Raw genomic sequence first — 23,405 nt, 5'->3', positions numbered from 1 at the left:
CCCAAATACAAAAAAAAATGTTTATAGGAAGGTTGAAGCTTTTCTAAATTCCTTTGAGGCCACCTAGAGTCCATATTATATTATGTTTGATGCATTGTGCTGCCCCCCACAAATCAATCTGAGGACACTAACATGGGGGTCATTAGGATGACGGGCGGACTTAGTCCGCCTGCCATCCTATCGGGGGTAGGGACCGCCCCCATAAGGGCGGGGGTCCTGTAAGTGGCATTCATCCTGCATTCATAACATTGTGGCGGGCGGTGCTCTCTGCACCGCCCGCCACAATGCTATGAATGCTTGTATGTATTTGCATATACAATTCGGCAGGCACCGCGCGCGTGGTGCCTACTGCATTGTATATGCAAATGCAGGGGAGTACCACAGGTACCCCCCCCCCCCCTGTGCACCCCCACCCCTCCTTCACTTAGGGGGCCCGCAGGGGACCCCCCAAGTGAAGACCGCATGCCTTTCCGTGGCGGCATCGCCGCCATGGAAAGGCATCTGTTTCACCCCATCCTAATATGGCTGGCAGATAGACACCACAATAGGCCCAATAGTCTCCAATTTCAAATTCCTCCACATTTATAGAAAGTTTTAACATTTTCAGTATTACATTTCGTGTTTGTATTTATTTACACTTTATTAATCTGATAATACCATGTGATATTCTAAGCAGACATGAACATCCCGAGTAGATTTTGTGGACCCCAGGGGTCCCTGGACAACAGATTTAGAATCACTACCATACATTATGGACAGGCTGTTTATGTTTCAAGATCATCTTTTGATTTTTAACTGGAGACCATCATAAGGAGGGTGAGACGAAGGGGTTACAATGCCCCATCAGCAACTTGTATTTATAGAGGATTTATTATAAGCAAAGTTACCGTTTTAATAATAAGGCAGCTTTGCGGCCGGACCACTAGATGGCGCCAGAGGCCAGTCTTTCTTTTTCCCTGAGTACATATTTTAAACTCTTAGACAAAAGTGCTTCATGTACTTCATGAGGCTCACGTTTGGATTTCAGATATCGATGAATGTGAGAACAGAAACAACACGTGTACGGTGCAACAAACCTGTCTCAACATCCAAGGCGACTTCAAGTGCCTAGACCCGGTTCGGTGCGAGGAGCCCTACATCCCCATCAATGACAAGTAAGCCTCATTTGACTGACTGAGTGTTGTCTGGAGTTTCACGTGAGCCGCGTGCGTCCTGCTTCAAGAAATAAACAAACAAGCTTGCAAAATTATTGTAAGAGCTAACTTCTGTAATGCAGTACCAAGAATTCATGTACATAAAGTCATTGCTTTCCAAAGATGACGTAACAGTCACTTGTTTTATTTATTATGCTAAATTTTGCACTTCTGTTGTTTCTAAGTACTGTAAATACAAGCGGTTACTATGACGCACATTTATGGCCCACAGTTTACCCACCTCTGCAGAATGGAAGGCTGAGCCATGTTGTTTTTAACCTCGATCTGAACAATTCCTCTTTTTTATTGTAAAGGAAGATTTTTTTTGTGAGCTCGCCTTTCTAAAGGATTTTCAGGCATAGATGGAACACTGCGAGGTGAACAGCATCGCCGATGCTCGAATACAATGCATCGTGTTTGTGGTGATTTACTGTGCTTCGGTTTTGATCAACAACTGCATTATGTGTCAAAACGTCGCCCAGTCATGAGAAATGTAAGCACCGCTCTCTCCTGTGTAACCAGGATCTTGCCAAGGGCCTGCTTGACCCCTTATTCCATCATGCATTTTTCTGGGGCCTGGAGCCGATGGATTCTGTTTTTTTTCCAGCCCAAGGGCTGCTCTGGGTTCTTCTGTCACCTTGTTTTGCTCCTTGGGGTTTATTGCCAAAGAGAGAGTGGCAGAAAGAGAGAGGAGGCAAAGAGAGCTCAAGGTAAAAGAAAGAGAGTGAAGGAAAGAAATAGAGGGGAACTAGAGGGGGACGAGAGATGGAGGAGAAAAGGAGAGAGACACAGAATGGATGAGAGAGAGAGAATGGGCTGAATGCAGTAGGGCTGGCTTTAACATTGTTGTCAAGGCTGTTTTTTTGTTTTTCGTCCAGCCCTGAATTACTATTCATTGATAGCGTAATTAAAATAAATAAAGCACCAGGGTTCAAATGAGACATTCACTGGCAGCTGAGATACGTAAAATAAAATGACTTCAAATGTATTTTGTGTGCATATAAAAGTGTCTTTCTGCGACAGAGAGCATGTGTATGTGTGAGCACGAGCGACTGTTTGCATGTGTGAACAGGCGTATGAGTGACAGGTAGTGAGTGAGATTGTCAGTAAGTGAGAATGAGTGAGTCAGGTGAGTGAGAATGAGTGAATGAAAGAAAAAGTGGCTGCAAGTGAGTGCATAAGAATGATGAGTAAGAATGAGCACGAGGGAGGTGTTAGTGAGATGTGTGACAATGAGTAAATGAATAGCAGTGAATGAAAATGGGTGAGTCAGAGTGATGGAAATATATGAGAATTAGTGAGTGAAAGTAAAAGTAAGTGCAACTGAGTTTGAGTGAGAAAGAATTAAGGAAATAATGTCTGCCTGTGAGTGACTGCAAATGAATGACTTCTATTTAGTGAAAATAAGCGAGACTGCGTGAGAATGACTAAGAGTAAGAGTGTGCACAAATGAGTGTGAATCAGTGAAAAAGTATGAATGAATCAAAGTATGAGTGAATGAGATCATGAATAATTGAGAGTAAAAGTGAGTGCAAAGGAGTGAGTGAGAATTATTGAGTGTCAGTGTGTGAAAATATGTGGAAATCCGGTTTCGATGAATATTTTTTCATTTGTGCATTCCTAAGTAAAGTGTCTTGATTTGTTTTGATCCTATTAAAATCTTTGGTTCCATCACACTTCAGATTTGAAAAAAAAATTTGCTTCATTTTTTTCCTTCCTACTTGCTGAGTATGTACAATTCATTCACAGGTATTTAATGTTTGTTGTGAGTTAAAAAAAAGAACATCCTACAGCCTTTACTTTCATACTCTCTGTACCCCAGCAAGATATTCACACAATTCACTTAACTTTTTTTTCTCTGACTGCAAAATGTGAGGAGTTTGTAAACACCAATCCCCATGATATTCCCCCAGACCCGCCGGGCCCTGGCTTCAATTCTCACCTTGTCAATTTTAAGAGCCTTATAAACACCAAGTGACGTGTCGACCTAGCTGTCAATAGTACCTGTGGCGTCTGAGGTGTTTATGGAAATTCCATCCAGATTTCCCTTGCTGTGTGTGTTATTTGTGCATATTGGAGGAACTGCTCACCCCTTATGGAAAAAGCCTCTCGGGCCTCCGCAAAGTAGAAGAACCACTCTCCTGGGTGCTCCCCAGTGCCTCGCATCCCCCGCTCTCCAACGTGCAACCGACATAGCCACGCTGATGTTTCATAAAGGGCAACAGCATCCACATGACCAATTCCTGAGTAAATGGGGGGCCTCTTTATTACTCACCAGATCACCCTGTCCCAGATCTCTGCGACCTGATGAACTACATATGGGAGGTGGTGTTCTGCTCTCGACTCCATCATAAGTGAATGCATCAATGGAATTACCCCACAGGTGCCCTTCAGCAAGCGTTTCTCCCAATTCTTGTCCTCTGCCACCAAGTGTGCTGGGTTGTAGTGGCGTAGTAGTAAAGCTTGAGGTCAAGTAGCCCTATAGCCCCTCCTCCGGGTCAAGTTTGAGTAGTGACAGCGCCACTCTACTTCTTTTTCCCAAACGCACCAGTGAAATTAAGAGGCTGTCCAGCGTTTTAAAGAAGTCTCAGGACAACCGATCCCCATGTTAACAGGCATTTGCAATGCAATAGGTCTTGCATTTGCGAGTATTTGAGCTACTGGCATTGTAAAATGACAAACCTTTTATCTATGTGTTGGTTTTGAAAACAGATAAATAAAAGGCATTGTAATTTGCAATGCAGAAAGCTTAAAATTTAGCAAATGCGAGAAATTTTGAATTGCAAATGCTTGTTTAAAAATATATTGGTAGCGACGTTTATGTTAGAATTCTTTATTTTACACATGAATACATAGCAATATTTTCTCACGCGCCTCATTAACAGATTTGGAATTAGTTAAACATGTACGTGAACCAATAACTTTGGCAATTATAGTAAATTGTTTTACACACACGTGACCTGAATTCTGAATGTGTGGTAAGAAGTTTTGTTTTTTTAAAATCCAAAAACTGCACATAGCTTACATGCAAAACCTGACGAGCCAATATACATTTACAATACTTATAAAATTCAGAAATGGAAAGGGGTGATTTGCATATTATACTAATTGAATGCGTGACCATAATGCGATAAATGTATCACCCAGATGCACTTTATTTTCAGAGATGGTATTTTATCTCAGATAAATAGGAAGTCAGGGTTGTAGCTCGTTTGTTCACAGAATTGCTACAGACAAAATAGTTCTTTTTGTTGGCTTGTGTAATTTTGGATTTACTTGTAGCTCCCTGAAGCAGCATAATCGTCCACACGTGGCACTTGATAAATCTGGCTTACACAAACTAATTATGGGTAGAAACTTGGGACTGCCGTCTAACCTTCCTCAATTCTCAAACACTTGATAGATACAAGTCTGTGTTGTGCAGTAACAGAACATTTCACTGCGTGCCAACCCTGTGTCTGTCTCCAAATGTTCCTTTCAGGACAATCCTAGAGCCACAATCTAACAAGCCCTGCGCACCGCGCGAGGCCTTAACAGGCCCTGCGCACAGAGAAAGAGTTTAACTGTTTTTCGGGGGAAAGGGGACAGGAGATCTGCACGAGCCCGGACAGGCGATGTGCACGTGCACATCTCCTGTCCCCCTTCCGAATACAAAACCGACAACAATAGGTCCCGCCAAGTGCTGCATCGCTAGGTGAAACCTAAAAACCCAAGGAACAATTTGTCAGAAGAAATAGCTTGTCATTTGACTCTGTCTTTGAAGCACAGCAAATATAACAAGATAAATACAGAATTTGAAGCCATCTTTATTTATTGCTTGGACTTTCACGTCCCACCATAAATCTCGTCACACAGTTTGGGAACTGCGGTACTAGAAGTAATTCTAAGCATATGGGACAATCAATGCCAAATGGCAGCACTGCCATACTGAAGATCATTTTTGGCATAGGGCCACCCATAATAAAAAAATGCTGGTGCTGGCATACTGTCGGAAATTCTTTGCAAGGACACCAATGGCAAAATGCTGGTGCTCGAACATCGAAGGCAATTCTTGACACAATGGAGGGCAACCATGGCATATGGGAGAGGGACATTCACGACAAAATGCTTCCTCTGACATACTAGAGATATTTTTTACATAAGGGTTGAACATATATGAATGGCACCACTGGAAAAATCTGCCATTGGCATATTGTTTGTAATTTTTGGCCTCAGTAGGAAGTAAGCATATGGATGGTTACCCATGACAACTGCTTGCTCTGGCTCTGGATAATTTTGATATATGGGTGCATCCATAGCATATTGTGAAACAATATATGGTCAATTCAAGGGTAGCATCACTTTTACTTGGCTTTGCCATGAAAGCCCATGAATATTTATTGAGGGCCCTATCAGACTCTAAGGCTTTTATCAAATGAATATGAAAATTGTGCCTTAAAAAGCACTATTTGACTCAATTTAAAAAAAAAAAAACTTTCTTGGGAGAATAAACTGAACTCTCCCTAGAAAAGGTCGGTGTCACTAGGCACAATGTAGGGCAAATATTACACCCCACCACTTTCAAAGATCACCAGCTGCCCCTGGCGATCTTTATATTGGTAGGCCTGACTCATACTTTCAGTTTTCACAAGTAGATATTAAGTTGCATGATATTACACCTACTTTTAAAAAACACAAAATAGATTTAGTAGGATACCTTCTATAGATATATGGTTGCATAAAATATCTGTACCACTTAGTCCATTTCTGCCTTTTGTCCCTTTGTAAATAATTGATAGGTGTAAGCTGAACACCCATCAGGAAAGAATAACTTGGATTACAATTGAAATATGTGTATGTATGCTCTGCAGCTCTAGCCTGTAAATAAAATGAAGGGCCACTAACCACCCTTATAGCCCCTCAGCAGCAGGTGGCAATGCTATATATTAATATATAAATATGTATGTATATGTACTATATATTTTTTTTTCTTCTGTGTGTTGACAATTGCAATCTGGGATCACTGGAGGATAAAAGGAATAACCCTCCCTTTCTCTTCCAGTCGGTGCATGTGCCCAGCTGAAAATACTGGATGCCGCGACAAACCTTTTACCATCGTGCACAGGCATATGGATATGGTGTCTACACGCAGCGTTCCAACTGATATCTTCCAAATGCAAGCAACAACCCGCTACCCTGGTGCCTATTATATTTTCCAAATCAAGTCTGGGAATGAAGGCAGAGAATTCTACATGAGGGTAAGATACACTTGGTTTTTTGGGTATGTAAACAGGAACTAGATGGTCTGAAGCTGGGCCTGCCCTTTTCACCAGAAACTTTCCGCCTTGAAAACATTGGCCACATACAGCACTCCTAGTTGTTTTGATCTACTATTGGAAAAACTGTACTTTGTGGTTGAAATTTCCAAAATCAGGATTTTCAGGATGAGGATATGAGGAAATGCAAAACTCTAAGGTCTTGATTACAAGAGCAGGGCAAAAATTCCGATCCTTCTGTAAATACGTCTGTACAGTGATTTGAATTAAGAATTGTTTATTTATTTATTTACTCATTTGTATAGCGCAGTGAATCATCCCTGAGGGTATCTCTCGGCGCCTGAGAAGAAAACAGCCTAATGACAGTAGGAAGCATATAAAATAGCCAGTTGTGCTATAATTATCACATCATCTAAGTTTTCCGATGATAAATTCCAGAAGGTCAAACCTGGCTAACTTTATCTGGGTCTCCAAAACAATAGAGGAAGCGTAGAGGTACTGATAGAATCACCCTCCTAGCAGAATTATATAAACAAAGAGATTCTATCAATGTGTGGTGGTGACTATTTTTTTGAATTAATATGTTCTGTGTCTAGTGAGATACTAGGCTCTCTCTAAGATCTGAAAAGACGAGAGCACTATGTGCTTTTTAAAATACCCTTCACACACTAAAAAGTCCTCTAATGGTCCCTACTACAAAATGCTCGGTTCTAAAATGATAAGCCTAAAGTCCTACAAACAAGCAGCAAAAATAGGCTGCCTGTTTGAGCTTCAGGGCATGAGCTGGCCCTAGTGAAGCATGGTAAGTTACCAATATTGCCAAAAATATTGACCTATTGTGGTCTCTGTAAAGGAAATGAGAGAAAAAGAGAGAGAGAGGAAGGAAAACAGAACATGAATATGTTTGTCTCACATCGGTTGGCATATAGCACAACATTTTTTATTTTTTTTGAAAGTGCCAGGGGCCACATTGAATGACCTCTCGCTGATGAAGCATAAGTGATTATGACCTTAGGCTTATCATTTTAGAACCGAGCATTTTGTAATAGGGACCATTAGATGGTCCTGATGAGTAAGAAGTAGGGGACTGCTTACGAAACATGTCGACCTGGTAGCAAGCTACTGCTCTACCTCAAAACCCCCTTCTTAACGTTCCCAGCTAGAGAAGCGAATAAAATATATTTTTTCTACTAGCCAGGGAATTTTGAACCTTTTTTACCCTTTTGTACACTCACGTATTAGGTCCCTACACGTCACTGACACCTCCTGCACTGAAACATAGCCTTCTGTCACAACAACTTAGTGCTTCCGCATAGTTCGTAGGTCGCAGCACGCCCCGCCCCGTTAGAGGGACGGGAAGACCCACATGATGAAGCATGACACTAAAGGACTTTTTAGTGTGTGAGGGGTATTTTAAAAAGCACACAGTGCTCTTGTCTTTTCAGATCTTAGAGAGAGCCTAGTATCTCACTAGACACAGAAAATATTAATTCAAAAAAATAGTCACCACCACACATTGATAGAATCTCTTTGTTTATATAATTTTATCTGGGTACAAGGTCTATAAAAAAGGTGACACATGCAGAATTTGGTGTGTTAAATACTGATTCCACAAGTTTTGCCTCATTTGAAAGGTAACAAGTCAGAATACGAGATATTTGCCCCATGTGGTAATAAGTACTTTAGTTCAGGGTAATGGTATATTATCATATGTGGTACATCCCTCAACTGTACCTAACTTGTAATGAGGGCTTGTAAATTTCCAACGAACGACATCAGTAAATTCGATGTGGGGAGGAGAGACGGAATTTCTGCCATTTAAAAAAGAGGGTGGAATTTCAATTACGCTGCCATAATTAGTGTAATTTCCAGTAGCGCGTGCTATGTTTTTTTCATGAAATGACACCATTATGCTAAATGTCATAATTTGTTGTCCCACGGGTAAAATATCCTATTGCGGAAGCAACAGAACAATGCAAATAAACACTTTATGGTAAAAAAATGTTTTTAACAAAATCCCAGATTTACATTTTATGTGATTTCTTGTAATTTGATGAAATGTTAAATAATAACACAATGGCAGGAGCGTAGCTAGAGCTTGTGGCGCCCGGGGCTACCCCTCAGATTGCCACCCTTGGGGGGGCGGGGGGGTACGGGGTGCTGGGGAAAAAGGACAGTGAGCAGAAGATGTCCGAGTCTCTGAGGAGAGACACATAGTATTGATGCTAACAGTTACCTCGATCATGCAAGTTACATGCACATACATGACACGGTGAAAGGCTAGACAGTTGAATACACCGGTGACTGGCAGTACAAAAGGGAACACACAGACTGCATGATCTATCTGGGGACTCAGAAAAACCACATGTGACATCCATCAGAGAGCTGTGGCAGGGTTTTAAAAAAAAATTACAATTAGTTGAGGCCCAGATTTTGCATTGGGATTGCGTGACTTTTTTAGCACAACCCCAAAGCAAAATCCAGTTTGTTAAATCTCATAATGGGCTTAAAATCATGCACTCATGATATACCTAATAAAAAACAATGTGTGTGTAATTACAACCATTTGAGCAATCAGCAATGAGAGAGACACTCTAAAAGGATTAAAACTGGTGCAAATGTCTGTGGCGGCGGAATCAGGATTACAAGAAAATTATGAAAATATCACACCTAGCAATCAGAACCAACCCAGCACACAAAGCCTGTACTGTTAGTAATACCTAGAGCTCCCTTGGCCAAGGATTAACTCCGGCTAAAGTATTTCAAAATTACAATGCACAGAACTCCATCACTCTAAGCCAGTGGTTCCCAAACTTTTTTGACCCGTGGCTCCCTTGACCTAATTTGCAGTTGGCTGTGGCTCCCCACCATTTTTTTACCCGCGCGCCGGGGTGCTGCGGCGCACCCTTTGGGAACCACTGGTCTACATGAAGAATCACGTCTAGACGTGATGAAGGATTCAGAGAGTAGCCATCACTGTCATAAAACTTTATTTGCAATCACAAAGATCTTATAAAGTACATCTCAATGCATAAAGCACTCCCACTAAAAGTAGCCAGGCTAGAGAAAGGCTCAAGGAGCTCTGTGGCGTTACAAGAAGTTTACGTGAGGTGGGCTCTGATCATGGGCATCCGCAGAAATGTTTTGGGGGGGCACATTTTTAACTTCATCACCATCCCCCTTGCAACCTTACCCCCTCTGTCTTACACCCTTCTCCCCCTCCACCTTGCACCCTTCTCCCCCTCCCCCTTGTACCCTACTCCACCTCTGCCTTGCACCCTTTTCTACCTTGCACCATTCTCCCATCTGCCTTACACCCTTCTCCCCTCTGCCTTGCACCCTTCTCCCCTCTGCCTTGCACCCTTCTCCCCTCTGCCTTGCACCATTCCCCCCACTGCCTTGCACCCTTCTTTTCTCTGCCTTGCACCCTTCTTTTCTCTGCCTTGCACCCTTCTCCTCTCTGCCTTGCACCCTTCTCACCTCTGCCTTGCACCCTTCTCACCTCTGCCTTGCACCCTTCTCCCCTCTGCCTTGCACCCTTCTCCTCTCTACCATGCACCCTTCTCCTCTCTACTATGCACCCTTCTCTACCTTGCACCCTTCTCCGCTCTTCCTTGCACCCTTCTCCTCTCTACCATGCATCCTTCTCCTCTCTACCATGCACCCTTCTCCTCTCTACCATGCACCCTTCTCCTCTCTGCCTTGCACCCTTCTCCTCTCTGCCTTGCACCCTTCTCCCCTCTGCCTTGCACCCTTCTCCTCTCTACCTTGCACCCTTCTCTACCTTGCACCCTTCTCCCCTCCCCGTTGCACCCTTCTCCCTCTGCCGTGCACCCTTCTCCCCTCCTCCATGCACCCTTCTCTACCTTGCACCCTTCTCCCCTCTGCCTTGCACCCATCTCCTCTCTGCCTTGCACCCTTCTCCTCTCTGCCTTGCACCCTTCGCCTCTCTACCATGCACCCTTCTCCTCTCTACCATGCACCCTTCTCCTCTCTGCCGTGCACCCTTCTCCCCTCCTCCTTGCACCCTTCTCTACCTTGCACCCTTCTCCCCTCTGCCTTGCCCCCTTCTCCTCTCTGCCATGCACCCTTCTCCTCTCTACTATGCACCCTTCTCTACCTTGCACCCTTCTCCACTCTTCCTTGCACCCTTCTCCTCTCTACCATGCATCCTTCTCCTCTCTACCATGCACCCTTCTCCTCTCTACCATGCACCCTTCTCCTCTCTGCCTTGCACCCTTCTCCTCTCTGCCTTGCACCCTTCTCCCCTCTGCCTTGCACCCTTCTCCTCTCTACCTTGCACCCTTCTCTACCTTGCACCCTTCTCCCCTCCCCGTTGCACCCTTCTCCCTCTGCCGTGCACCCTTCTCCCCTCCTCCATGCACCCTTCTCTACCTTGCACCCATCTCCTCTCTGCCTTGCACCCTTCTCCTCTCTGCCTTGCACCCTTCGCCTCTCTACCATGCACCCTTCTCCTCTCTACCATGCACCCTTCTCCTCTCTGCCATGCACCCTTCTCCCCTCCTCCTTGCACCCTTCTCTACCTTGCACCCTTCTCCCCTCTGCCTTGCCCCCTTCTCCTCTCTGCCTTGCACCCTTCTCCTCTCTACCATGCACCCTTCTCCTCTCTACCATGCACCCTTCTCCTCTCTGCCTTGCACCCTTTTCCCCTCTGCCTTGCACCCTTCTCGGCCACCCCCTTGCACCCTTCCCACCCAATGGAGGGGGCTGCCACCTGGAACAATGGCACCATTTCAAAAGCATGATGGTCTCCCCATGCCTAAAAATGAATGTGTCCGTCTGCAACGCAACTGGTGCTAATGTAAAGCGCTCTGATGCCTTCGGGTGGAGTTTGCGCCATATAAAACTGCAAAAGAATACTTGGTAGGGGGCCTTGTGCTGCTTTTGGGGAGCATTGAATCAGATGACGTAGTAAACGCCCGTAACCCTGCCCCCACCCACCCAACGCTCTCCACCAGGACCCTGACCCTGCACCCACCCACCCAAAGCTCCCCACCAGGCCTCTCACCCTGCACCCACCCACCCAACGCTCTCCACCAGGCCCCTGACCCTGCACCCACCCACCAAATGCTCTCCACCAGGACCTGACCCTGCACCCACCCACTCAACGCTCTCCACCAGGCCCCTGACCATGCACCCACCCAACGCTCTCCACCAGGCCCCTGACCCTGCACCCACCCACCCAAAGCTCTCCACCAGGACCTGACCCTGCACCCACCCACTCAACGCTCTCCACCAGGCCCCTGACCATGCACCCACCCAATGCTCTCCACCAGGACCTGACCCTGCACCCACCCACCTAACGCTCTCCACCAGGCCCCTGACCCTGCACCCACCCACCCAAAGCTCTCCACCAGGACCTGACCCTGCACCCACCCACCCAAAGCTCTCCACCAGGACCTGACCCTGCACCCACCCACTCAACGCTCTCCACCAGGCCCCTGACCATGCACCCACCCATCGCTCTCCACCAGGCCCCTCACCCTGCACCCACAGTACCAAAAGCTACTAAGTAACCATAGTGCACCGACTCTGTCAGACTCTATTGGGTATAATATGACTTTGTGGGGTCCTCCCCAGAGTGATGCAAATAAGCAACATAACATTATAGGACAGCCTAAATCAACAAAGAAAAAACAGAAAGTCCGGTTCCACTTAGATTCTAAGTTATTTTCTAAAGGCATATGTTTCTCTTACTTGGCATCTTTCTAGGTTTTGGTTTTTTAAAGAACCTACGATTCTCTCTCCAACCCCTAGGTCGCTCTCACTCTTTCTCTGTCACTCTGTTACTCTCACTCCCATCTACTCATTTGGTGGCCTTTGCACAGAAGCCGGATGGAAAACAATGTCCTGCCATCTACATAGCACTTAACCCTAATATCCATCTACCCTGCACTGCACCTTTCAGGTCTTTCACCTTTCCTTATTCATTTATGTCAAACTTTTTTCTCTCTCCTTGTGCCCTACTTTTCCCTCATCAATCTTTCCTTTTCACTCGAGTCGGGAGAGGCGATGGACGCAATAATAAAGAAGAGCAGAGGTGCGGTGCAGTACAACAGAGAACCACACCTTTGCTAACAAGCAAGAGTAGGGCAGGGAGGGACAGAAACGGCATGTGGTGGAGAGGGCGGGGGACGGTGTGTGATGGAGAGGGCAGAGGACAGGGTGTGATGGAGAGGGACAGAGACGGCGTGTGGTCTCCCCAAGGTAATGCAATCCTGCCGTGCGCCGCTCTAGGCTTCTGTAACTGCAGTATGGCCCATTGTCATTCTGTGTGAGATAATCGCCACAGACAGAATGACAATGGGGCTAATTGACAGACTGCAGGTCTGGGAGGAGCTGTTGAAGCCTCTTCAGCACTTCAACGAAATGTGAGATGGCCTCCAACAGCGAGTGCTGCTGACGGCATTTCTCCCCAGTATGTAGCGCTGCCCTGCACTTTCCCACATCGTGCCGCGGCGCCCCTGGCTCCTCATAACGGCGCACCAGGGCGCCGCGGTGCACAGTTTGGGAATCACTGCTCTAAGCCCTTCTCTGGCGGAGTCTCCAAGAGGTAATCTCCCAGTCCCAGAAAGTCTCTGCCACCAACAGGACAACGCTTCGTCTTTCGAACCATGCTACCAACCCATAGATTTCCATAACTATGTTGACCACTGCACTGCCACATAACACTACCGCACATCCTCAGTCACCGTCGTATCATAATCCTCACTCGCATAATACTACTTCACAGCAAAAGACAGACTACCACCAACCCTCACCACTCTGCTACCCACCAACAACACACTAACGCCCCACTGGACCGCCTTAAAATATCTCTGCATCACTTTACCACTATATCATCTCAATACTCTCCCACAACACCACGCTGGCAACCCCACCTCAGCCCTAGACACTCCCCAATTAACACACAACCACCTCAGCACTACCACGTTAGCACCTTCCAGCACCACAACACTATTCACTACCACCCAATGCAAATCACAAGTAAGCGAAGCACTACACTTCTCCAACAATATAATCCAACCACATTACAGCATGACACAGTCGAAAAAATAAATGCCCTGCTAATCCAGACTGCAGTAAAACTGGTCTAACAATACCACCTTCCTCTATTCCACCACAGCGCTATCACCAATACCATAGCAATACCACCTGAGAGACCCACATTACCATCTGTCACTACCAAAGTACGGTTCCCCATCACTCCACTACATAATCCCTTTCTATTACCTTACCATATCACAAGCAGTAGCACCCCCTCACATTACAACCACTTCTCCTCTGACAACCACAGTATCCCTGTTACACTGCCACCTGACTCCAAGCTCAGAGTACCACACACCTACCCCACCACTCCACTAACTTCCAGGAAAGTCCACCACTGAGCCCCAGCAGCACACTGCCACCCGGTGAAGTAACGGTCCAACACTGCACAACTGAGGAAGGATGAAAACAGGTCAAATTACAAACCACCCGAGGATATTAATACTGGCAGCACATGTACATACACAAGTGAGCTTTGAAAGAACACAAAATATTTTTGGATGACTGGTGCTACTAGGATATTGGAAATGTTTCATGCACCTACTGAGCCCAGTGTAAGTTAATATCAAGCATTCTACGACCCTTTCTTACGTCGGAATGCCCATCTTACATACATTATACCTGCCGCAGGTATAATGTGGTGCAGGGGTTTACTAAGTGACGCATCTACCTAGATGCGCCACTTTGTAAATATGACTCAACATGGAGCATTTTTTATGTCGCCGGTACGTCACAAAAAGTGATGCACCAGTGGCGTAAAAGTGACGCAAGGGCCCATAAATAAGCCCTCCTGTGGCTGGGTAGTACCGCAGCCCCCGCAGCTCTCCACCTCCTCGTTCTGCTATCAGAAGCCATCAGAGAGGTGGTCGAGAGGACTGATCTGTGCACTGACAGTGTTCATGAATACATAAAATTGCAGTTTTTACGAATGCTGCTCAGTTAAATCTTTAGCAGCAGAGACAAGGGGCAGAAAGAGGTGCCCCACAGGAGGTAGGGCTGTGCCCTGAAGCCCTTGATGAGACGATGTGCTGCCCGGATGCCCATCTTAGAGGTGTAGACGCCATCCACATGGCTCGTGTCATCAATGGGACGGTCAACACATTTTTCTTTTCAAATGAGTCTTTATTAAAAAAGCAGTTTATACATAATAGTGTCAATTACACACACAAATCTGAATGTAGATATATATACATATATCGCTTTACACAGCTATAGATATGACAAAGCAGTTGTTGTACAAGTGCCTGCTTCTGGACATTAACATTGATAGGTCAGTACACTTTCATGCTAGTGTTACTGTAACAATAACATGTGCTTTGCATATTGTACCTTTCCTTCACTTACCGCCAACCCGACCTCTCCATGAAACAAGAATGCACAGATGAATACAGAGGAGTCTACGTGGAGGGGGAGAGGAAATCACATCAAATGCAGCATTCATCAGTGCTCAAGCAAGGCCAGAGTGAAAACATGCATAGTATAATGTTCTATGCAATGAATGTCACCCTTGTCTTACCCAGCCCACTGTATGGAATAAATAGTGTGCCTTATGCGCATAGCTCCACTATACACTTTGTGCATGAGCAAATTATGAGTTCAGCCTGTTGTCCAGTGGATGAGCCAAACTTTCTTGAAAACTAGTCTCATAAAATTGAAATTATGGCAACATTAAAAAAAAACGAATCTTAGAGATAAATTTCTTTGGCCCTCCAATTTGGATGAATGTCTTGCCCTGGAATGTAAGGTAGGTACAATCCTAGACATAATGGTGAATTTGAACCAACAGATAGTCAATGTAACCAGGTTGTGTTATCATCAGATCCAGTGTATGCCTTTTCTGTCCCTTTTCTGTAAAATTCTTGCTTGTAGTGCTATTGTCCATGCTAGGATAGGTTATAGTAATGCTGACTATTTGGGCTGACCCAAAGCCGGCATCCAGTGTCGTAAAAAAATACAGAACTCCTTAGTGCGTACTACTATCCAACTAGGGAAGTTTGGTTCCACCTCAGCTCATCTTCGTTAGCTTCACTGGCTGCTGGTTCTCAAGTGAATCTCCGTTTAAGAAGCATGTCTGATATATGAAATGCATTATCAATCCTCATCCGCAGACCACGATCAGCGATGTGCAAAAGCACCCAAATCGAAAAAAAAGACAAGAAATGAGACAAAATAAAACTAAGTCTACGAAGGTCACAGGCCAAGTAGAATTCTAAAAAATGATAACGGCACTCGCCCCGGCAGATAATGCGCGCCAGGGAAGCGTAACTGGTGAGGATCACACACAGGGAATAAAGGCCAGTTATTCGCAGCACACATCCACAATACAGAAAGACAAAATAAACAAAATACACTGGGAAAAATAACATCAGAAAATGAAATTGAGCAAAATCCCTTGAAAATTACAATAACTGGCAAGGATCGTAGATGCACGTTACTCCTCAGGTACCCAGTCCCCGAATAAATAAGGACAATCAAAATAGGACCACCGGAAAAAATAAAAGGAAAAATCGAGAAAGTTAACGAAGAGCGAGAGCCACAAAAATCTCCCGTAATGCGCAATATTCTTACAACTCATAATCCTTTAGTTTTTAAACCAGATTCTACACATTTGCCTAAAGAGTATCCACATCATATAGAGGCTTTTGAATTAAAATTGACATTCATGCCCGAATATCCAACAAAGGGAAGGCAGGATATCCTTAATCGAGGCAACCTGTTGAAATTGTTTAAGGAAATCGCAGAACTTAAAGGGATAACCTCCCAGGATTTGATAGCCGTTGAATTCCAACAAAACAGACTAAATCCGGATACAGAGGAATCTGTTTCAACTTGGGTGACAAAGGACCTGGTGAGCAAGATATACTCCGTAAGATCACTGTTCGGAGCATGGGGTATTACCCTACTGCTACATAAACGTCCAAGGTATCCATATCCCCTACTAGACAGCCTACGAAATCGAAAAAAGGAAAAGAGAGCCGGGGAAAGTCAGAGCACTTGCGTACGAGGCGCTCGCACCTCCACGCCAGAATCCACAATTACTGGGAAAGGTGTCAACTCATCAGAAAGCACGCAACACACTGGACATCTTGCGCTGGATAGGATGGATTGGTCATGGGTACCAATGGCACTGAGCAAAAAACATCCCTAACGAAGAGCCTAAATTCCCCACGGCAGCAGAGAAACTGAACCAAATCCAGAAGGAAAAAAGGCTGCATAGCTTCTCGTTTTGCTCTTGGAATGTCCATGGTTTTCAAGAAATGGCCCATGACCATGAAACACTATCCTTTTTTTCAGCAGCAAGACATAATCCTGATCCAGGAAACATGGAAATTAACGCCTACTTCAATCGCAGGGTTTAAAGAACATCACATTGTTACTGAAAGATTCTCACCTTTTGGGCATCCCTGAGGCGGATTATCAAGATACGTAGCCCAAAAATATAAATGGGTAACAGAAGAACTGGACGTGGGGTTTAACTGGGCCCAAGTGAAATATTGATAGGTCCCCACCTGGGACTCAAAAGTGGCTACTTCTAGTGATTAACGTTTCTATCAACCCAATGAGGAAGACTAAGAAAGAAAAATATGCAAACTTAATTTTCTTGATAAAAGTGATGCAAAGATCTTATGCGCAATGCCCAATGTTCATCTCAGGAGACTTCGACTGTGACCTCATAGTTAAAAACCAGGTTGAAGACAAGATGACAGCGACCTGTGGTGGAAAAAAGATAACAACCATATTAGGAGACCTGGGTTTGTAAATTTTGAATGGTAAAACAAAGGGTGATGTGCCGGCAGCTGTTACATATTTGATCAGAAAGGTTCACTCAACAATAAACTACACAATCACAAGCAAGGAGTTACTCCCCAGTATTGAAATATTTCAAATTGACCAATGTATAGAGAGCGATCACCTCCCTCAAATAACTAGAATGAACATTGTGCTTACCCTGACACAAAGACTGAACACGCTTATACAACATGCCGAAAAGTTCAACCTAAAATAGGTAAAATGGCGTGGGGGGTGGCTGAAAAATATCCAGGACACAGCAAAGGGTTACATGTTTAATTTAGGTCCTCAGCCAGAAGAAGAATGCGTAACTAACTGGGAGCAGCTGACCATGGACCTGCTCCATAAATTTCCAGTAGTGACAGGGAACCCAAGAAGTTTAAACACTAGGAAGGAGCCATGGTTCAACCTGGACCTAAGAGTACTAAAGAGAAAGGTCGAAAGAGAGGTCATATTACTGGCGCAGGCAAAAAGAATGGGGAAAACTCCAAACAAATGCAAACTAAAGGAAGCAAGGAGTGTTTACAGAAAGTCGTTAAGGGCTGCCAAGATCACACATAAGGAAACTATCTGGAACAAACTATTGTGTGCGGGAAAATTGCCAAATAGTAGGGACTTTTGGGTCATCATCAACAATCTAAATAAAGGAGCAAGTCTCCAACAAGAAGCAGGCATCGGAGAGGAAACTTGGGTTCTACGCATGCAAACTTTGTATCATAATACAGACCCAGGTCCCACCGAAGGTCCTTGGGTGACGGAGGAAGAAAAGGGGAAAAGAAACAGAAACAAGAGCCTGGACAATAAAGAAAAGGAAGACTGGGAAGGAGAGAAAGGGGCAGTGAAATAGCTCCACTAACCACCAAAAAACTATTGAGGGGCACATTACTAAAACTAAAGACAGAAGGAGCAGCAGGTCCTAACGGGCTCCCCAACGCGCTTTTCAAGAATGATTCAGACTTCTGGTCAGAGATCTTAACACCCCTATTCAACCATATATTCATACATGTAGACGTCCCCGCCTCCTGGAAAGGGAACATTATTCATCCGATATTTAAACAGGAAGACCATCACAACCCCGCAAATTACAGGTTGATATTCTTAAATGATGTTGAGGGCAAACTCTATGCCTCTTGCATCCTATCACAGTTACAAGACTGGATAGGAGATACGAATATAATTCCTAAGTTCCAAACAGGGTTTAGGCAAGGGATGGGAACTGTAACAAACTTAGCCAGTCTATCGCTCTTAATGGAAAAAGCAGTAATCAAGGGATCCTGTTTCATTGATATAAAGTCAGCGTTCGATTGAGTGAGCAGAGAGCGCCTGTGGGCAAAGTTAAACATCTGGGGCCTGCCGAACCAACTATTAAAGGCTATAATCGCCCTGCACAACAACACATGGGCAAGTGTGAAATTAGGTAATGGAGGAACTACTACCTCAAGTATTACAACTCATCAAGGCCTCAAACAAGGTTGCGTGTTAGCTCCTAGCCTTTTTAACCTTTTTTTCTCAGATATCAGCAAAGTTATGGAAGCTGCTGAATGTCACCCACCGATCTTGGCCAATAATCCAATTCATCTTCTACAATATGCGGACGACATAGTAGTGCTAAGCCAAACACCAATTGGCCTACAAAGAGCAAGAAATAAATTTGCATCCTATCTGAAACGGGAAACGTTGGAATTAAACAAATCAAAAACAAAAGTTGTTTGCATAGCAGAATAAAAAAAAATCAAGTACAAATGGACGGTGAACGGGGCAACGGTGGAAGAGCAACGATCCTACAAATACCTTGGAATTACAATAGGGAAAGGAATAAAACACAAGGAGCATAAAGCTGTAATAAAAGCTAAAGCGCAATCACTAATCTTTGTATATCGATTATTAAAAGCAAAACTGAATTGTCCAAATTACAGCCACCTTCTAAAGGTCATGGCTGCTCAAATTCTGCCCACCCTGTCTTACGGCCTAGTAACTTGGTGTGGCAAGGAGGCCGATCTATTAAACGACCTGCAGACAAAGATCTACAACGCCGTTTTCAACCTGCCAAAATCTGCCTCCCCTTCACAAGTACGGCTCGAATTTGGACTGCAAAACCAGAAATTCCGGAGCATGAGCAGCTTCGTGAAGCTCTGCCACAAATTTCGTTCCGCCGACCCAGAGACCATGGACAGTCTGTGCGGGGAAGAAATTAAACAGCAGGCGGACAGTGAAACTCCGAGCTTTTGGGGAAGGTATTTGAATACCTGTTTGACAGATCTCGAATTAGAAAAAGTATGGAAAACTAGGGCAGACAAAGCAGGTTTAAGTAGATCAGCCAATGAGGCAGCTAAAAGGAAATCCTTCATGGAGGATAAAAATACAATCTCCAAACGTCGGCATGGGTGGAATATCATCACCTCCTATAAATCACTTAAACCGCAAGCATATTTATCATCTCACTTTAGCGGGTACTTAAAAAGATCCTAGATAGACTACCGGATGGGACAGCACGTTTCAAAAGATCTATTACCCTCAAGGATACATAACCATCAAACGGAGCAATGCTGTCTTTGCGGATATAAAACGGAATCCTTATCCCACTTTTTTTGTGCATGTCCAGAAGTCATGGGCCAGAGGAGACGGTATTTGAAGCCTATCTTCAATGAACTGAAAATTCGAACATGCAGACAGTCAGTGACAAGTTGGCTGGGAGGCTCTTCCATAATTCTGGCCTGCCGGGGAGTAAAATTCCTGGCAGAGGTAAGAAAATGCTTAGGGCAAGCTGAGCAGGAGGAATATTGAGGAGGAAGGCCACCCAGGCCTGCCTATCCTGGGACTCTTACGGTACAAACGAACTGAATCTAAAGACGATGAAGACCCCACAGAGATGGCAGGACCCGGCCTTGATCCAAATTTTAATTCATTGTATTTATAATATTTTGGATGCTAGCTGTAAATTGATTGGGTAATTTTTTTAAATGTTGCTTGAGATTAATTGTTTCTATGCAGTCATTTTTCGCATGGGAAGATTGTAATGATTTTAATTAATTATACAATAAACTTTTAAATTGAATTGAATACTCCATTATATCGTCGAAAACCATTGCAGAAGTATCTACCAGGCTGGGATTTGAGATCTCGATCAGGCCAGAACTGGCCCTTGCGGGAACAGGGCAATCCCCCGGTGCGCCGCAAGGGTGGGGGCCGGTTTTGGGCCTCTGAGGGCCGTTTTTGTTACAGGTCCGTGCAACGCTGCAAAAACGGCCCTGTAACAAAATCGGCAGAAAACCGGCCCTGGCAAAGAGGAAGGTCGCACCCCCAACCCCCCCCCCCCCAGGGGGTGGGGGGCCGGCCGAGCACTTTGCCTGGGCCTATTTTGGTTCCCAGTTCGGCTAGGGTGACCAACCGTCTGTAAATTTCACGGACAGTCCGTGATTTCGGCTGTCTGTCCGTTGTCCGAGAAGGATTCTTTAACGGACGCCATTTGTCCGTCATTTTAACCGGGCACCGGTCGCCCCACCCTAAGGTCGGCACAGCTTGCCCCCACCCCCCTTCTTGACTCCGAGGCTGTTCCAAAGTTCAGATACCCCGCAGCATTGGAGAGGCACAGAGGGGTGGTAACCCTCACACCTTCAGCTCTTGATGAGCTGTTAAGAGGTGCTCGAAGGTGTCTCAGAGGAGGGGCTGCAGGTTCAGGAGCAGGGGCATCCATTCAGATGCAAACAGCCCTGAATGTGTCATGTCTCTGTAATTTAGAGGGGCCTCACACATTCCATTTCTACCCAGGGCCCCAAACATCCTAGACTCGGCCAGATTACACAGAGGCAGCACGTGTTGTCACTAAATTGTAAGCAAACCTCGGTTCTTCAAACATGCAGTCTATAATGTAATAAAATGTAAATGTAAATGTAATAAAATAATGGCACAATCGTACCCACACTGATTAACAAAGTATGGAGGACAATCAGTTCAATCAGTTCTCTTAGAGTGTCTCCTGTAAGTACTGTACATCACAGTGGGGGATGGCATTTTGGACAAGAGAGCCTGTCTTCTCGTTGTCTTGTGCAGGAGGGGGTGAGGAGCCAACGATGATTCTAGAATACTGCATGCCCACCCCTGTACCCACCCTGGTGGATCCTGTTCCCCCTCTTGTGATGGCTCCTGTCCCCCGTCCCCCCGCCTGTGATGGCTCCTGTTCCCCCCTGTGGTGACTCTTGCTTCCCCTCCACCCACCCCCGCCTGTGATGGCTCCTCTCCCCCCTGTGGTGGATCATGTCTCTGCCCTGGGTGACTTCTGTCCAAGTCCTGGAATGGCTCCTGCCGCGAGGGTGAAGTTCTTGATGGGCCTCTTCTCAAAAGGGCTCAGCTCAAAATTAATATGGAAAGGCGTGCGAGTAATTAAGTGAAGGGATGGGTGGATGGCTGGATGAATTAGTGAAAGGGTGAATGGATGAATGAAAGATTGAATAAATGGATAATGAGAGAGGATGGATGGATTGATGAGTGAGGGGAAGGATGGATGAAAGAAAATGTAAATAGCTGGATGTATGGGTGGAAGGGTAGCTGAATGATGGATGAGGGGAAAGATGGGTGAGGGGAAGGATGGATGGATGGATGGAGGGGAAGGATGGATGGATGAGGTCGAAGGATAAATGGATGGGAAGGATAGATGGATGAGGGGAATGATGGATGAAATGAAGGATGGATGAGGGGAAGGATGGATGGATGAGGGGAAGGAAGGATGGATGGATGAGGGGAAGGATGGATGAGGGGAAGGATGGATGGAGGGGAAGGATGGATGGGTGGGTGGGTGAAAGGATGGAAGGATGATGAGTGAAATGATAGATGGAAGGATACATAATGGATAGGTTTGCAAAATGGTTGAATATGTTTGGAAATGGCTGGGCTTACTTATATACTATTGTGCAACCTCGGTTGTGCCTGTAAAACTTACCTATTGTCCTGAAGTTTTGTCCTGAATTTTGACCTCCTGTCCTGAATTTGTGTCCTGAATTTGGTACCTTTGTCCTGAATTTTTACACTCACCGTCCTGAATTTGCACCAATGCCAGTTGGTCACCCGAAGTCCGGCCCTGATCTCGATCCACCTCCTGGTTCACCACACTCACATTTTGAAATTAAAAATGCTGTGCTATAGCATTTAGTGTCGAAGAAACTGAGTTGTGAAACTCTATTCCTACTTCGATCAGGGGCATACGTATATTTTGCGTTTCAGGAAATGTCCTTACAAATCTGCCTGTTCAGTATTTAGGTTTGTTTCCTTTTTTCCCTGGCAGTATCACTTGCACCATGAATCTCCTTTTGGGTTGTTGTATGTTTGTCCTTTACAAATTCCCCATAAATGTGGAGTGGTGTGGCTCACTGGTTAGAGGCGGCAGACCCGGGAGCAGAGGACGGCCCGGGACCAGGGTTCAATTCCCGACGCGGCAGGGTCGTGGACCAGGGTCAGCGGACTCGATAATTCTCACCTCGGTGCCTACTCTAACCATGGATCACACTCGGCAACTCTGGGCATTAGCTTGCCTCATCTCCACAACGGCCCCCCACATATGCCGGGGATGCCTGGTTTCACCTTGGAGATACCCAGTAGGGACCATCTCATAGGGAAAGCCAGGACGGGTTCCCCAGCGGTCCACTGCGCAGAGATACTCCTTCGGGAGTCGATTCTAGCGCGTTAGAAACCCACAATTAATTAATTAATTAATTGATAAACAATTGAAGATACATACCTGACGTCCAATTTTGTGCATTATGGCTTTTCCTCCCTCTTGAAAAAGTATGCTTACATATTCACTGTACAAAAATTATCGGCAAATCTTTGTGAAAAGACGTCAAACAAATGCTACACTTCTGCGTATCTGGTACCTTTCTGTGATCTGCAACATTTTCTTTTGGGCTGTAGCATTTTAAGTTTGTGCAAATGTTACTTAAGACTGCTTTAGAGAGCCTGCATCTTAGCAGAACGCAGATGAAACAGGGTTTGAGTCATAGTGTTTTGTTTTATTGTTCCTTTTCACAGGGGACTTCAGGTGTTTCTCACACATAGCTATGATGATTTCTTTAGGTGTGTCTTAGGCGTGCACTCTTCAGACGTGGAC

At 45.1% G+C, this 23,405-nt stretch overlaps 1 protein-coding gene across 2 annotated transcripts in view; it reads left to right on the top strand.

The window, feature by feature from the left end:
- FBLN5 (fibulin 5) overlaps nt 1-23,405 on the top strand; it is a 272,407-nt gene that overhangs the window by 204,178 nt on the left and 44,824 nt on the right. For both annotated transcript variants that reach the window (XM_086937681.1, XM_086937680.1), the window contains exons 9-10: nt 1,028-1,154; nt 6,235-6,430. In XM_086937681.1, coding sequence (XP_086793807.1) covers nt 1,028-1,154; nt 6,235-6,430 — 323 coding nt within the window. The remainder of the gene's footprint in view (nt 1-1,027; nt 1,155-6,234; nt 6,431-23,405) is intronic.

The sequence above is a fragment of the Lissotriton vulgaris genome, chromosome 9, assembly GCF_964263255.1.
Source record: "Lissotriton vulgaris chromosome 9, aLisVul1.2, whole genome shotgun sequence".
In the NCBI taxonomy this organism is placed as follows: Eukaryota; Metazoa; Chordata; class Amphibia; order Caudata; family Salamandridae; genus Lissotriton; species Lissotriton vulgaris.
Note: the sequence above shows the minus strand (reverse complement) of the source record. Positions and strands in the feature narration are given on the sequence as shown.